Raw genomic sequence first — 18,078 nt, forward strand, 5'->3', positions numbered from 1 at the left:
AAGGTATTCTGACTCCCTGAAAATCAGAGTTAGTGATAGCCTCAGCTCTCTTTAGAGTGCCACAACTGACATAATTAGCAATAAAGGCAAGTTAGTCCATTTCTGGATCAGATAGACATTGGATGAAAGCCTTCCAATCATTTCTGTATATGGGCTGATCTCCAGGTATCTGCTCTATTCCCACATCACGATGTAATTTGCTTTTTACACTTCAAACAACGGTAGAATCCATACAGGCCTCTGGCAGCCCGTCTGTTTCACAGTAATGGCTGTGAACACCTGACATTTAATAAGGTGAAATCTGACCGCAAATAACACAGGTCTGCTGAATATCAAAGCAAAGAAATGATTTCAACTACCTTATTTCTTATTTGAAAATATGCCTCCAAAAGATTTCACACTTTTGTTATTTTAATTGCCAGATCATTGGCCTCAAAATAACATTTATCTTTTGTAATAATAGTGCTAAAAACACTTTTTTACATAACTAAGAAGTACTTAGCTTATTGGCCATGAATTGTGTATATTTGTGTCTATTGTTAATTATTAAAGTTTGTTTCATAATAAACATTAATAAACTCAATAGTTCATCTATTGAGACATTTTATTTAATGATTTAATGTTTTATATGTACAGTATATTATCATTTGCAGCTGAGTCCAAATGGCTCAATAGATTTGTTGTTGTTGTTTCAGTTCTTAGCTCCCCTGCTGCCTTAAATAAATCTCAAATGCATTCATTAAAAATAAATACAAGCAGTCTAAATTGTTTTCCCCGCTCCAAACACCCTCAACTAGCAATTGTTTTGATTTTTATCTATGATTCTGTGTTTCAATCTATTGTCATACTGTGAACCTTTTATTCAGAAAATTCTTGAGAATTCACATAAGAGCTCTCAAAATATATTGAGGTCTAGAGGATTTATTATGCAAAGAGAGCTTGAGAGAGTGTTTATCTCACTGTTTCACTCTAACCCACCAGTGCGCTGTGATATTTATTTGCTTCTGTGCTTGAATGTTGAGTCATTGTCAGATTCACTGTATACAGGGTGAATTCAGGTTGATTCAGGTTTCCCAGTCATCTCAATGGCATAAAGTGTCCCAATCAACCTGAATCCTCTGACTGATTATTTAGTCATAGCGTATTAAAATGTATCATGGTTCCCACAAAATATCAAGGTTTCTTGAACACCAAATCAGCATATTAGAATGATTTCTGAAGACACTGAAGAATTTTGCTGAAAATTCAGCTTTGCCTTCACAGGAATAAATTACATTTTTAAAATATATTAAAATAGAAAAGTTATTTTAAATTGTAATAATATTTCACTATAAATGTATAGTGTATATTTAATATAAAAAAAGAAATATAAATGCAGTCTGAGCATAAGAGACTTCTTTCAAAAACATTTAAAAATCATGCTAACTCAATCTTTTAAAACATAATAACACTATACGTTTTAAAACAACAATACTAGTGTATTATGTAGGGCTGACTTCTAATAGTCGAGGATTCGACGATTCGATTCGGAGAGGTCTGATTCGACTATGAACCTCATAGTCGAATACATGGGCGTCAGTTTGGTTTGAAATGTGCTGGGGACAGAGACGCATTCGCATTTTCAGAAGGGCTGGGTACCATTTTTATTTAATTTTTTCAGGTCATGTTTTGAAAGACGATGTCCTGTAGCTTACTAATGTAAATAAATAAAAATGTATTCAAAAATCTGCTTCACGTTTTCAGCAGGGCTGCGGAGCGGCTGTGAGTTGACTCCACACGGTTCTCATGTGCGTTAAAAAGCTTTACGTGGTTTAATGTACCTAAACAATGATTACCAAATTCCCCTCTCATGTTGCTCCACATAACCACTTAAAATGATAAAAAAAAATCGAACCCAGAGTCCAATTATTATGGACGTTATCTGATATTAAGCGTTTCTGCTTCACATTTTCAGCAGGGCTGCGGAGCGGCTGTGGGTTGACTCCACGCGGTTCTCATGGGCGTGGAAAAGCTTTACGTGATTTAATGTACCTAAACAACCATCACCAAATTTCTCTCTCATATTGCTCCTCATGTTTATGAAATGTTATGATATATGTGTGATATATATGTGTTTTTTAGCTCTTTTGTTTGAAATGGAAAAAAACTAGCTGCTATCTAAAAAAAAAAAAGAAAAAAAAAAAGGTTCGACTATCAGTCGACTACGGCAAAATCTAACGAATCAGATTCGACTATGAAAATCCTTAGTCGAAAACAGCCCTAGTATTATGTCTGGTAATTCCTGTCTGAGTCAATTTCTCACTTCTCACAAGGGTTTTCATCAATGCGTCTACTAAACAGTAAAGAGTACTGTATATATTACATGCTGAAGCCAAGAAACAGTCCAGCGGGTGCAACTCAAACCACACTGATCAATACCGCAGCATTTGAGAACATTTAATCGTGACGCCTCAGCATGCATTCACTCTGCTCAACTTTGATTGGTCAATAAGTAATTAAAGATGCGATTCTGCCTAAAGTCTGTACTATAATAGAATAAATGAGCTCCTTCACAAATTGCAGCATATGGAATCACATTACCAGGCAGTTAAAATCATTTAGCGCCAAACCCATCATTTCTTATTTTGTGCAACACAAAAGTGAGATCATGCCTTTCATCATGTTATCAGATTGGTTTTTCTATACTGTTTACATCCAGAGGGATTCTGCTGGTCGGGATCAATTTATATAGCCAGCTCCTCTGTCTATCCCCTCAATCTGGATTGTTATGCCACTCTATACCTCATCCAGATCCCTGACCTAGACAAAACTTTTCTGCAGATGAAGTTTAACAGTGTATGGGGACAATAAAAATGACATTATAATTAGTCCTCAGTTCCAATCAGGAAACATCATTGACTGTAAAAGAGTTGGGCAGTATGAGCTGTTATAGCCAATCAACACTTGCATGCAAACAGGCCACGTTCTGTCACATTACACACACACATTTTCACAACCTATCAAAATGCATTTGATTAATCCCTCCCCTCCAGCAAGCAACACATACATAATTCATCTGTGCAAATGACAAATGAAGCAATCAATTCCTGGAGCACGTTCAAAGAGAAACATTGGAAATTCTATCCAAATTAATTTTCTACCTATCACAATCTGCCCAACGATATTCAATATGCGAAAACTTCCTCTAGATGATCCTTCACAATGGAACAGAGGCCTCAACAGCATGTTACAAATAAAGACAAAGAGACGACAAATTAGAGAAAAGTGGGCACTGGACAAGCCATTCTACACAGAGGTTGCATGTAAAATAAAACAGTAAAATAAAAAACGCTTAATCATAATGAAGTTATTAACCCTGTAAAGCCTGTCATTTGAAATTATACATTAAAACTTAAAAGTAAGAGTATGATATAAGAAAATATGGAGCTCATACTCAATGACAGAGAAAAAAAACTCCTCAAACTGAGAAGAAAATATGTAATTTGGATTTGGTGCAGTTGCTGATATTTATATGGACAAAAAATAAGATAAATTAGTGAGAATTTATAATAGTATAGCAGACTACTTTCATAAAATAATGTCTTAGTGAGATGATATTTAAATAGTTTTATGATCAAAGCTCTGTAGTTTTAATTGTAGGGGGCAAAACATATAATGCAATGATGACTTGAGATGTACAAATAAAAGCTCCTCAAAAACCTGATGTGATAATCAAGTAAATCTAAGTTGCTCCAGTCCAGTAAGATTTCATCCTGAAATATTACTAATAATATAAAACGTATTCTTACGTTTACATAAACTATCAATCAGACGACAGAAGGCATGCAATAGATTGTGTACAACAGGTTTTTCAACTAAGTTTTGATCATGTTGATCATTTAGAGGCCTTTTGTATCAAATACGATACCGTAGGCATTACATGGTTGATTTTTAGTGCGTACAAAAGGCTCTAATTTTCTTGTGCACAAATGGAGGGAAGTGTCAAAAATCAGGCGTAATGTAATTGCAAGTGCTTGTGTAAAAAAACAACACTCCTCATTTCCTAAGAGGCTGTCATCACTGTTGATAAGTGCAATAAATGATGAAGAACAAGGCACACAAAAGCACTTCACCTGCACTGTGCCCTAATTTAATGAAAAATTTCCAGTGGCAAAAGGTTCTAAAGTGGATCCTAACAGAGTCATTTTGTAGTTCCTGAGGTCAAAACACAGCAAGACTTTCAAGAGAACAATTAGGATTAAAGTGGTAGTTCACCCAAAAATGAAAATTCTGTCATTAACTACTCAACCTCATGTCGTTCCAAACCTATAAGACTTTCGTTCACTGACAACTACGCAACAACCACTTTGCCGCTTCAAAAAGTTCATAAAGAGAGCGTAAAACTAATCCATATGAATTGAGCGGTTTTGTCCAAATTTTATGAAGAGATTAATTCGTTTTAAATGATAAACAGATTGAATTCAGGCTTTTATTCACATACAAACATTCATCAACTCACACATCAGGGCTGCATTCAGCCCCGACAAAACGTTGCACAACGTTTTTTAAACAGAAACGGTGATGCGTTGAACACACTGTTCTGATGACGCAAGAGTTGCAACTATGGCAGCTGAGAAGGCCATTCTTTGTGTTCTTTGTGAAGAATTTTCGGAGCCTGATGAAGTCGGTATAAATATGTGTTTAATACTATAAAATATGCCAGATGTTACTGCACTTTCTGCCCAGAACAAAAGAGAACATCCCAATCGAGTGAAGGGATTGCTGAAACTGAAATGGAAGCACACATCTTACCTAATTCAGACTAAAACACATCTATTTAGCCTCACATACTGACTTTATTTGTAGTTCATTCATACTGTTTTAATACCCTGTATTTTCTTTCTCATTTTTAGGAAAAGCACTTAATTACCATTGTTTATTTCTATACCAAATGTCATACACTTGCAATGAAGCTAAAAAATATAAACAACTTCATTATGTTGATATCATATATTTTTACAATAAAACTTACGACAAACATGTCTTCTAATATCCTCAGTTGTTGCGTATACCGAGCTGCATCAAACACATTTGTACATTACTTTCCTGGAACCCATTGTGCGAGTTTACTTTAATACAGCGTGCTTTATATACATGTTGCTGCTGATTGGACTGCAGTTCTGACACACCCACCAAACAAGAGAAAACGTATCTCAAACCCCGTTACACACCGGTGCACGCCGTTTCCAGGAAACATGACGTTCAACCCGGAAACCGTAGCAAAACGTTGCGCACCGTTTTGAACTTGAACGTGCCCCAGTTGTGGTAAATGGAAGCTCAATCATGTTTACTTGACATGTGAGAACCAATAAGGTTCATTCTCGTGTTACACAGCACATTTGAGCTTCCACAAGAAACAATGAGATTTGTTCTTGTGCGTCAGGCAGTTTCGGTTGAGCTTGTTTATGTTCACTGATCGATGTTTATATGTGAATAAAAGCCTAAAATTAAATCTGGTCATCATATAAAGCGATTGTTTGAAAATTTGGATTAATCCGCTCAATTCATAGATTAGTTTTACAATCTCTGAATGAACTTTTTGAAGCGTCAAAGTGGTAGTTGTGTAGCTGTCTATGGAGGGACAGAAATCGCTCAGATTTCATTACAAATATCATCATTTGTGTTCCGAAGATGAACGAAAGTCTTAAGGGTTTGGAACAAAATAAGGGTGAGTAAATGACAGAATTAAAAAAATTTGTGTGAACTAACGCTTTAGCGTGCACTATATAAGTTGAAATGTGCTTGAACAGGAGGCTCAGGGGCCATGATGCCCAAATTACCTGACAGTGGAGAAGGAGGTCGGAGAATGAGGAATTTATTTTGGATGCAACTTGAGCGTTGTTCTGATGTTGACTTAAGACCTTGGAACATTTTCCATCACATATCTCCTGCAGGTATACTGGAACTGTGCCTGACTTCCAGCCACGATTACGAGCCTGTCAATATAGTCTTGCACAGGAGTGCTTGTCCATTATCGCCATGAATTGGACTGTAATGTTGTTCAAGGGCAGCCTTGGCAGTTAATGTTCTCTAGGCTTTGCAAAATGTGTGGAAAGCTTCCCAGCCTACTCATAAGTAGAAGAAGAAAAAAAAACTCTGGAAGGAAGCAAACTCTCAGTCAGGACTCATGTTGTCACTGTTTTAGACTCTTGACCTATACAGGGTTTTTCCTATATAGAGAATTACGAGGTGGCCGCCTCCGTCAAATTTCGTGCCGCCTCTGGCTCTCGACAAAACTAGGACAGACAGTCACATGCTCAGATTCACTTTTTCCACCATGAAGTTCTGTAGCGGGTTCCCGGCCTGTGTCCATTCTCAAACCGTATAGTTTGCCGATAGTGCTGCGAGGATCATAATAAAGTAATAAAAACATAATATTCCAATTAATCAAGATGACAGATGTTCAATAGATGAGTTCAATAAAGACACGGAACTCTCATCACGGTAAAACGCAATGAACATGCGTCACTCTTTTACTTTCTTTTTCAACAATGTAATTCTCTTCAGGGAAAACCAATCAAGGAAAACATCAGGGCTTGACATTAACGCTTGTCTGGGACACGTTTTTTTTTTTTTTTTTTTAAGGGACAAGTGAAACAGAATTGTACTTGTCCATCCGGACAAATGCCCTGATTAAAACAATTTTCAATATCAAAAAAATCATGAAAACGCAAGAAATAATCACCGAAAACGCGAGGATGATTCTGATTTTATTTCGTTTAATGTAAGTGGCGATTGATAGTCTATAGTTGATAATAATATAGGCCTACCTAATGTAGGCTGATTTCTGATTTCATAACAGTTCAATAAACAAATAGTTAAAATTAAGTCACAACATTTTAGACGCAATGACTGCTTTTGTTCTGTTTCAGCAGCGAAAATAGTTCCAAAACAAAGATCACAGCAGAACCATAGCGCATCTCACAGGAACACTCAGCCGTGTTTCATTGCTGAATGATTCAGCGTTTTGAACGAATCGGTTGAGTCAAAGATTCAATTACCCATTCATAAACTGCCGCATTCAAATAATATTTAAAACAATCTCATAATCTCATTTAATACAGTTGTAATTTTTCAATGTAAATTATTTAATTTGATTGTAACAACCTAGTGTCTTATTCTTTTAATTGAATGTATTGATCAACTTTAAGAATTTGAAATGAAAGATGGAGCATACATTAAATAAAATTAGGGGGGGGGAGGAAGCCCTTTATAAAGGTAAAAAAAATATTCTGATAAGAGTGTTTTCCAACAGTGATGTAATGAAACATTGACAATTTAAGTTTGAAGTGAGTAAAGCCTCTGTTTAGGCTATTAAGGAAATGTAATTTTGCCAAAAGAACTTTTTTTTTTAAATAGATGTTAATTTTAAATCAGCCAACTTCAGTGTGATATTTTACGATATTATCATGCTTAACACTGAGAATTTGAATAATTGTAATGTAATGATCAGATGCAGATATCTAAATCAAAGAATATTATAGGTTTAGGTGGTTGGCGGGTGGATTATTTATTTTTAAAAGTGGATTCGGGTGACTCAAATTGCACCAGATTAATGAATTTATCTTTAAAATGTACAAAATTTTCTTCCAGGGGAGCATGCCCCCAGACCCCCCTAGAGGTACCGAGCTCCACCCACGAAAATACTGTGGGAAGCACAGTAGGCTATATGGTCTACGAAAAATAAACATTTAATAATCTTATTATTAAAATACATGATCAGGATTTTACCACCTCCGCCTCATTTTGAGCCAGGAAAAACCCTGCATAGTCATGTGTATGTTAATGTAGCCAGCTAATCCCCTCTAGCTTTGGCTGGCATTACTTGTGTAGTAAAAACAGCCAGATGGAAGTTTCTGTGACACATTATTCATCTGGGGATCCTCTTTAGCCCCAGTCTCATAAAGGATCAACATTAGCAACCTCAAGCTTCAAACTCATGTTGTCCGAGCAATGCAATTATCTAAATACTATAGTGCATTACACAAATAAAACCAGGGGACTGGTGCTTTGATTGCCTTGAGTGATTTTTATCCTCTCAATAATATCTGAAATTGCAGTTGCATTTCCCTGTTTGATAGTGAAGGATTACTAACAAAGATGTGCAGATAATAATATTGTTTTTCTACAATGCAAATTTCTTCCACAAAATATGAATCACATTCAACCTGGCACAAAAACCCTCAACTCTAATCTTTCTTAGGGAAAGACATTTTCACTAGAGTGTGATAATGCATGGCAGCTAAATAAACTTGCATTTTCAGTTTCATTTTCACATTCTATATAGTTTCCAACTCTATTAGTGAAAGATTTTGTATATTGCATAGTTGTGCTTGGACTCCATTGTTTTATTTGTGATAACGCAATGAAACATGCCAAATTGTGCAGACATAATTCTTGGCCAGGCTGTCAAACAAAGAAATTGTGAACACATGCAAAAACAAGAGAAAACCAACAAAATATGAATAACGATTATGATGTAGTCAATATGCCTTTTCCTGTGAGCTTTTTGGTTTTCTATGCATTTTATTTTTTTTGCGTTGTAAGATAAAACCTGGGCTGTAGTTTACACCTTTTTCGCCAAATAATTTTGTTAGATAAATACCTTAAAGGGTTAGTTCACCCATAAATGAAAATTATGTCATTAATGACTCACCCTCATGTCGTTCCAAGCCCGTAAGACCTCCGTCCATATTCGGAACACAGTTTAAAATATATTAGATTTAGTCCGTGAGCTTTCTGTTCCTCCATTGAAAGTCAATGGACGGCATACTGTCCATGTCCAGAAAGGCAATACAGACATCATCAAAGTAGTCCATGTGACATCAGTGGCTCAATCTTAAGTTTATCAAGCGACGAGAATACTTTTTGTGCGCAAAAAGTAAACAAAAATAACGACTTTATTCCACTATTCATTTCCTTCTCTCTGGGCCTCGAGCTATTTCACGTAGTGTTTTTGCGCAGCGCGTCTGTGACGTCACACGTAGGCTCACTATTGGCCAACGCTGGTCATGTGTGATGCGTGTGACGTACAACACAGACGCGCTACGCAAAAACACTACGCGAACTTCAGAGAGAAGGAAATGAATAGTGGAATAAAGTCGTTATTTTTGTTTACTTTTTGCGCACAAAAAGTATTCTCGTCGCTTGATAAACTTAAGATTGAGCCACTGATGTCACATGGACTACTTTGATGATGTCTGTATTGCCTTTCTGGACATGGACAGTATGCCGTCCATTGACTTTCAATGGAGGAACAGAAAGCTCTCGGACTAAATCTAAAATATCTTAAACTGTGTTCCGAAGATGAACGGAGGTCTTATGGGCCTGGAACGACATGAGGGTGAGTCATTAATGACATAATATTCATTTTTGGGTGAACTAACCCTTTAACCAAGTTTAGTGTTTTTGTTCTTTCCTCCTATTAACATATTTAGAAATATTAAATATTTTCCTCATATTTTGATGGTTTAATTGACCTTGTTGGGTAATTAAAAGCAAATCCCCAAACTAATCCCCTCCAGACATCACTTTTGGCAAAACTGTGCAGTCCTACGAGCAAGCACAGAAAACCTGAAGGTTTTTATTTTTATCAGAATAATTACAACTAGATTTTTTTCACCTAAATTGTGCAACCTATTTAACATTTCCAGCACCTGTGCCCCAGTATCTATTCATAAATTCAGGCTCATCCATCATAAAGTCTTGGTACTGAAAGCAAAAGCGACTTGGGGCTAACAATCTCTCTGCACAGTTGGCACGTAGCCTTCCACAAAAGAAGGCGATGGCCTTTCGCTGAATTACTTTGTCCTTAATCAATGACACTGCGAATAAGAAATATATTCTGAAAAATGAGGACGAGCCATGTTATCAATCAAACGTATCTGCGTTGTGTCTAATTGATTAGCCAAATACATCACTATGTCTTGTCAGCGTGAACATTCATCATTTAACAAGGATGAGCGAGAGAGTTATGAGAAGATGCACAGGGAAAATCAACTGTAAAATCCACCAATCAAACTCAATGTAGCTGCCTAAACAAGCACTCAGCGGGTTACTTCTTCGGCACTTAGCAGATTTTGGATGTTGTTTTTGTTACCTTAGCATACACGGTTTCTAGCCAGATTGGTGTTTCTATTGTGTATGTAAACAGCTCCGTTAGATGAGAAGGAAAGTGATGTACAGGAAAGAATTTAAAAAAAAAGCCTTACAGGAATTGTGTTGCGGACAAACATTCCCTCGACATACATCCTGGAGATGGAAGTAGGAAACAATTAAGTGAATCAGCACAGAGAGACTAGTTTCCCACAACAACAACAACAGTGAAACCAGGTAGTGGATACTTTTCATCCAACATCCTGAGGCATATAAAATGTTTTGTCCCTGACTACACACACAAGCAAATGCTTCTTTTGATAATTCTTTTCACTTTTTTCCAGGTCGGAAAGAACAATGCCAATTAAATGCAGTATCCGTTGTCAAAGAAGGATAGAGAGCTAATGATTTTTGAATGTTGCAGAGAAGAGGGGTGCACTAAATTATTTATTCACCTCTTTCAATAAAGTGACATTCAGTTATTCAAATTACGACATTTAAAAATGCTTTGGTCCTTCTCGACATCGACTCTCCTCGACCCTGTATGCATGAACCTCAATGTGACCCTGAAACAGTGCCAAAACATCTCCAGCATTAAGCATATGAATACAGATAAGGGAAGCACTTAAATAAATGACTTATAGCCAGGTGAAATGTGTGATTTTTTGCACTCCTAGTGGCCCCAAACTAAACTGCAGTCTGTTTGTTACACACTTAACTTTTGAACATAGGCTACATCGCCCTACTGCAGCAGCCAATTTAGTCTTAAAATGATATTATGAATTTTTAGAGATCTTCAAAGCAAAATTTTCAGCAAAACATTATAATTATGTTGATTTCTTATTATTATTAATGTTGAAAATGGTTGTTCTGCTTAATACTTTTATGGAAAACCTTTTTCTAAGGATTCTTTGATGAATAGAAAGTTCAAAAGAACAGCTTCTGTTTTGTAGTAGTAGAGACATTTATAATAATTATAAAAGATTTCAGTCAATTTTGATTAAATTAATGCATCCTTGCAAAATAAAAGTATTCATTTTTTTAAAAGAAAATCTTACTGACCATAAAACAGTAGTGCAAATGCTTCCATTGAGGGAAGAGCACAACAGCAGTTTGGTTCATAAGAGATGTTTTTGTTTCATTTGCGACTCAAATGATGGAGAAAATTCACTAGAAAAACTGCAGCCAAGTCACATGCTTTCTTCTGGGCGTTAACCAGAGGTTGGAGTTGACATCTTTCTATGATTGTAAATTATGTTTTTAGGGTGCCTGTGGACAGTGTCTGTCAAGACAGAGCCATTATTGGATCCAGTGGCATAGATGGTGGTGTTGTCCTTACTTATTAAAGCCTGTGTGACTTGATGCAATCAGGAGTTAAGTGTCATGCCACAGAGGTCCGCCTAAAGCTAAAGCTCCTTGATTAATGTGATGAAATTTCTTCATGTTGTTACCATTGAAAATAATGAGGAATGAGTCATCACAAGCTCAACCGCTGATGTTCCCTCGGAGTCTCATCTTTTCATGAATAACAATCATTTTTCAGCTCCTTTAGGAACAAGAAGGCTGCAGAGGCCTCAGAAATGTATAATTAATTGCTTAGTGTTGATTGATTTACAGTTTTTGTTAGAATTTCTGTTGTAAAATGCTTATTATGATCCTGTGGTAATATATGTTAATAAATGATTATGATAATGATAGATAAATCTAACATTTAACATTTAATGGAATCGGCCATTCAGGATGTTAAACTGAAATCTGAATCGAATGAGGAATGTACTGAATTCAGATACATTCAACAGGGAAATTGAGCAGGAATTTAATTAATCCTACACATATTTTGTGATGTATAGTTATTGCATCATTCATTTTGAATAATAAATCGGATTTATTCCCTGACATGTACAGTAGAGTACTTATAATGCTGAATAATATTTCCCCAATTGATTAGATATATTCTCTGATACTCTAATACTGAAGTTTAATACTGTCAAAACAAATAAATATATTATATAATAAAAAAGTATATTGCATTATCAACAGATAGGTATATAATCTAATTTAAGACATTTACAATATATAATAATGTATCTGACACATGCCGATTTTCTTTTATTATTATTAAATTTCAATAGTTCATTAAAAACTAAACAGTGGAGTTAGAGTTAGTCAGTAAGATCATTCCATTTACTTCCATACATTTTAATTTTAATTACAATTCTGAATCCTATTTGCCACCTCAAATCAAATTTGATTCAAATTCAGAAACTGCAATGGAATTTAAAAAACATTCTCAGTTCAATTCTAAATGACACACAACCATGGTCGGAAATGAACAGGTGCTTATGGAAAAATGCCACCAAAATGTTCCCCAAATTCAAGGTAAGGGGGCAGAAAATGCCCCTGCACAATTAAGCTAGATCTTTTACGGCTGTTACGATTAAAGTGAAATGAGAAATCAATGAAAAGTATTGATTGCTGTATTACAATTACAGTAGATTTGCTCACGTTGCATCATAATTCTTTTTATGCACGGTTTGCAGCTTTGAGCATTATAGCCAATCATACACGTTTCTGTTGAGCTTATGAATGCAATTTCCAATCAGAGGCATTTTGATTCGTCTGTTTAGTACGCATGCTCACTGACTGAATTCTAAATCTATATTCACAAATTCTCTCATCATTATAAACAACAAAGTTCAGAAAAGATGCAAGAGATTTAAAGTTATGCACTTTCGCAAAAACTCCTGTTATAATCACTGAAGTGGTCTACTCGCATTAGACTGAAATCTTGAATCACTTCAGTGTTCTTTGATTGCTCTCTTTATATCATTTCTTCCTAGTTTGAATAACCATTTTGTTTTTCATGCTACTGAAATGACCAATATGATACTTTAATTTTCGAATCCGTAAAAAGCAATAAACTTCATAAATGGTTCTTTTTTTTTTAGTTTTGTGCTTTTCCCCACACACACAAAAAAAAAATCAGTTCCAGGGGGCAAATACTCTCACCCTCACTGATATAATGAGATGCTTTTTACCTGTGCATCCATGAGCAGGTGTCTCATTAGAGCCATGGATTGGCTCAAAGTATCTCTCTCGGTGGGCAGAAAGGTGTCCTCTTCGTGGCTCATGGCGTTGGGTCTCTTCACCATGAAGTGAGCGATCTGGTCGTTCAGGCTGTTCAGAGATTGCACAGCTGGAGAGTACAAATGAAAGATGGATCAGAATCATTCCTGAGTACACTTACACATACACTTGTACCATATCCCCTATATGGGTTTCATATTTTATTATGGTCAAGTTTACATTATACAGCAACAACCGCCCATACATAAAGCACTGTTATAACTTCACTGATGGAATAATTGCCTTGTCATTTATATCAGATAACATGAGGCCATGAGACTCTCTGAGATGTTATTGCTTTTCTAAAATTGCTCTGGGCAAAAAGAACATAAAAATAAAGCCAGCATTGGCACTCCATTTGGACCAAGCGTCAACCATAGAAATCAAAAGGCTTTTTCACACGTGCGTAGGGCTTTCAGTTTTTCTGCAGCTCTTTTGCAGAAAAACACATTGAGCATTTACCCAGTAATAGCCAAACATTGTCATTGTGTGTCATTAAGAATGCTTGCAAACTTGATGCTCATGAAATCTAATTTACATTTACACTACCATGTAAAAGTTTGTAAAACAAAAAATTGTATCATGGTTTCCACAAAAATATTAAGCAGCACAACTGTTTTCAACATTTGATAAAAATAAGAAATGTTTCTTGAGCACCAAATCAGCATATTTGAATGATTTCTGAAGGATCATGTGACACTGAAGACTGCAGTGATGATACTGAAAACACATCACAGGAATAAATTATATATAAAACAGTTCTTTTAAATTCTAGAAACATTTCACAATATTACTGTTTTTATTGTATTTTAGATCAATTAATGCAGCTTTGGTCAGCATAAGAGCCTTCTTTCGACAACATAAATAATCTTACTGACCCTAAAAACCTTTGAATGGTAATTTATATACTATATAAATGGTAATTAATCTACAAAGAACATAACCCAAACCCAAAGAATAAGTTATAAACTGCTTAAATCGTCCAGATTCAGTCAGATTTAGTTTTTGTGTGCACGTCTGGCTTTCCCTTTCTTTCGAGTCCACTTTCTACTGTCAACTAACTCTCATTAGAGTATTAGTAGACTGTAGTAGACTGTTAGGGTTTCGGGTTAGTAGAATAAGTTGACATGTAGTTGCAAAGTTACTTATAGTCAGTATGAAATCTGTTAAAAAAAGTTTATATAGTAAAGGACCATTTTGATGAATATATTTATAGTGTATACAGTCAATGTTTTTCAATGCATCACTCTGACATGAATTTGACCTGTATGAATAATAAAAAAAAAAGTTGAAACTTTTTACCATGTTGCAATTCCAATATTTCATCACAGTCTATAGCCTGGTTTTGCCATCATTGGCAAAGGTGTGCCCATGTGCATGACCTCAGCTGGTATGCGTTTGGATTGCAACCCTTCAGATGATTCGGCTCATTGGCATGCAGTCTGCCTTTCTCTAATCCTTCTCCCATGGCATCGGCAGCTCCCTCGCGCAAGCTTCCATTTACCATTAATCCCTCTCACTTAGCGAAGGCTGCCAGAATTATTGTAAGTCCATTACCACTGTAGAAATCTCACATCCATGCCCATTTTAATGCATTTATTCATAGTTCCCGGCAATCACGCCTGACCCTTTTTTGCCTCTATCAATCAGTGCATCAGCGTATCCAACAAATTAAAAGAGGCACATCAGAATTCTTCCACACAACATCACAGTGAAGAGTATTCAGTATGGCATTGACCTCAGCTGGCCAGGAAGCTAATGCTGACACATACGGCCAATAATTAGTTTTAGTTCGACTCATCAGCTCTGATGGCAAACAAGTCAGTGCTGCAGGGTCATCCAGAAGGATGGAGAATTAGACAGACAGAAAAAGAGGTCATCATCCACTCCGTCATGTCGTTCCAAACCTGTATGACTTTATTTCTGCTGAGAAACACAGAAGGAAAAACACTGATAGAATCTACGTTGGGCTCAACATTAAGGTATGAGAGAGTTTCAGGACAGGTGTCAGAACTGTCACTTGCACTACTGGGCCAACGCTATATCTTATATTTCATCATGTACATATATTTTTATACCTTGCAAATGTAAACATTTCATTTTCTGTGATATTGGGTTGTGAAATCTTCTCTGAAATTTAGTTTTCAAACTTGTCAGGTAGGAAAAATGATCTACAAAACTGTGATATTGTGACTTGTGATAGTTTTTAGAAGCATCAGCAAAAACGGATTGAAAATTACGATCAGTAATGTTTTGCCATGTTTCATTTTCCAGCAAAAATGTTTATTGAGTTTTCTTATATGGAACAGCTATGTTGTCAAACTGCTGAAGATGTTTTCTTAATTTTCCGATGTTTTTTTCCTATTGGCGAATGTTTTCTTCAGTTGCAGCTCATTGAGCTCTCTCAGCCACCGTATAATTGTCTTGAAACCTAGCAACACTAAGGGTGCTTTCACACTGGGCTCGTTTGCTGCGGTCCGAGCCCGAGCGCGATTGTTCCCAGCAGCGTTGGTCTGGTTTCACACTCAAATTGATTCTATCGAACCCTGGTCCGTTTGCGTGCATATTACGTCATCGCAAACATGCACGGCGCATGATAGAAAACAGAACTCGGGTCCAAAAAAAAAAAGATCCCACCAGTAATGCACTGACTAACATTAACTAACAATGAGCACAATTGTTTTAATATTTATTAATACTTGGTAATGTTGGCATTCACTTTCACTGAGAAAAGAACATTCTGTTCTCCTTTTGTCTTCCACAGAGGAAAGAAAGCCATACATGGTTTGGAATGACATGACATAAGAATGAGTAAGCAATGACAGATTTTACATTTTTTGGATGAACTGTCTTTTTAAGAGTCCGGCTAGTGCACGTCCCCTGCAGTTGTTATTCAACTGGGGAGCCTGTTAGTGCTCAGTGCATCATGTGGAAAAACAGCCCTGGCTGATATGCTTCACTATGTATAAAACCTCAAGAAAATAGTAAATATTACCTATACTCCATCTGTTCTGTCCACAAAAAACATTTCCACCTTTCACACGCATCGATTCTGAAGCAATATGAAGCACTTGAGGATAGACAGACAGACAGACAGACAGATGAACCAGGGTTTGAACCTCAAACCCTTGGCTTACCAGGTCAGTTATTTATCCACCATGGTGCTGCCACCCTATTAACAAGTGATAGACTATGGGGTCATTCATTGGGTGAATAAAACAAGGACCAGTTTGATCTCATAATGCACAGTTAATGAAAACTTAATTAAATTTGGGAGGATGTGACTCAGCAGATCCAAAGACCCTTAACTGCAAAAACAGAAGCACAAGGGCAAGAAAGAGTCTTTACTATCTTCCTTTCGCACTGAGGTATGGATTTAAAATCTGGTGCAGTCAGCTACAGCATTGCAGGGGTCATTTAAGATTTGAGAAAGATACCTTCACATAGAGACAGCAAATACTAGTAATATCTCCTCTTAGAGAGAGTTTTCCAAGCAGTTTATCTTCCATTTTCCATGGGTGTATTGTTTTTCGTGTGATCGGAGATGCTTAAATCGCATTTCAGGAAATACCACAATATCTCTGCTGTTGCTGACTGTGGCATAACACAATGCTGGAACTGAATCACATTGTTTCCTTATTATCCTCAACCACTCTAGAGATAAAAGTCAGGAATCTTGTTTTTAAAAACACTGAATCCATTCACCAGAAATGGGAGAAGTTGCTTAGAAATGGCACTGCTGAATTGGAAGTTTTGCTGAAGTTTGTGCATTGCGTAATAATATCAAAAACACAGATCTTAATACACTTTTTCACCTTTGTGTGGCTCAGAAAAACGTGTTTTTTCCGGGACTGAATTGTCAAACATTTGTATGAAATATACATCAGAATTTTTTTTATTTCTATATAACATAGTGTTGCTACTTTCATTCTACTTTCGTATCCTTTCGCTGTCTTTCTATTATATCAATGCAAGTTAGAATTTCTCATCTTACAACTCAAATGGATACAGTACTGTACTTGTTTTCCTGTTAAAATGACCTTTTACCCAAAGCAAATAAGATTACAGAGCACGAAATGCAAATTTTGCAGTGCTGCCACTAGCAAAAATGGCCTCACTAGACTTCAGTATATATTTTTTGATGGGCATAAACGCTTGATAGATGATTAGAAGCTCAAGTGTCTCCAGTTAAAACTCCAATAGAAATGTACAAAAAAAACAAAGTTCTGGTAGAAAATACAAAGATGAAGAAACTGCAGGAATATGTGTTACATACAGCTAAATATATTCTAGTAAAATAGTAAATATGTTTTCCAAGTAGAAAAAGTAACTTGGACTCAGAGGTCAGATAGACGTCCGCATTATCCGTCATTTTGACGGCCAGGGTTGTAAAAATTTAATTTTCATATTTTAATGATAATAAGCCATTTAATGGGCTCTGTTTTTGTTCACTTTTCATTTTTATTCACAAACTTACAGGACAAGCATATTGGCTAGATTATGCATTTATTTAATGAAGAGAAGTGGTACAGAGACCATGCACTTCAGGTTTCATCAAGAATGCTTGTTCAATAAATCGCAAAAAACGTTGTGCTTTGTTACTTTTGATATTAAACAAAGTCTCAGCCTTCAAATTCTGTCCATTTTATCACAAAATTCAAATATAAATACCGTTTTGGCGCTCTTTAATGTGGCGCGAGATATCGATCACTGTAGCGCCTCAGTTCAAGCGAAGTGAAACGCGAGTGAACGCGATAATCTCTTCCTATTTATACTTTACAGATTAATAAAGATGAATGAACATCAGAAAATATGTTA

The 18,078-nt window shown here is 36.1% G+C and overlaps 1 protein-coding gene across 2 annotated transcripts in view; it reads right to left on the minus strand.

The window, feature by feature from the left end:
* kaznb (kazrin, periplakin interacting protein b) overlaps positions 1 to 18,078 on the minus strand; it is a 166,017-nt gene that overhangs the window by 109,563 nt on the left and 38,376 nt on the right. For both annotated transcript variants that reach the window (XM_081357171.1, XM_081357170.1), the window contains one exon: positions 13,173 to 13,330. In XM_081357171.1, the coding sequence (XP_081213297.1) occupies positions 13,173 to 13,330 (158 nt within the window). The remainder of the gene's footprint in view (positions 1 to 13,172; positions 13,331 to 18,078) is intronic.

Source organism: Scardinius erythrophthalmus, assembly GCF_964197995.2.
Source record: "Scardinius erythrophthalmus genome assembly, chromosome: 25".
Taxonomy (NCBI): Eukaryota; Metazoa; Chordata; class Actinopteri; order Cypriniformes; family Leuciscidae; genus Scardinius; species Scardinius erythrophthalmus.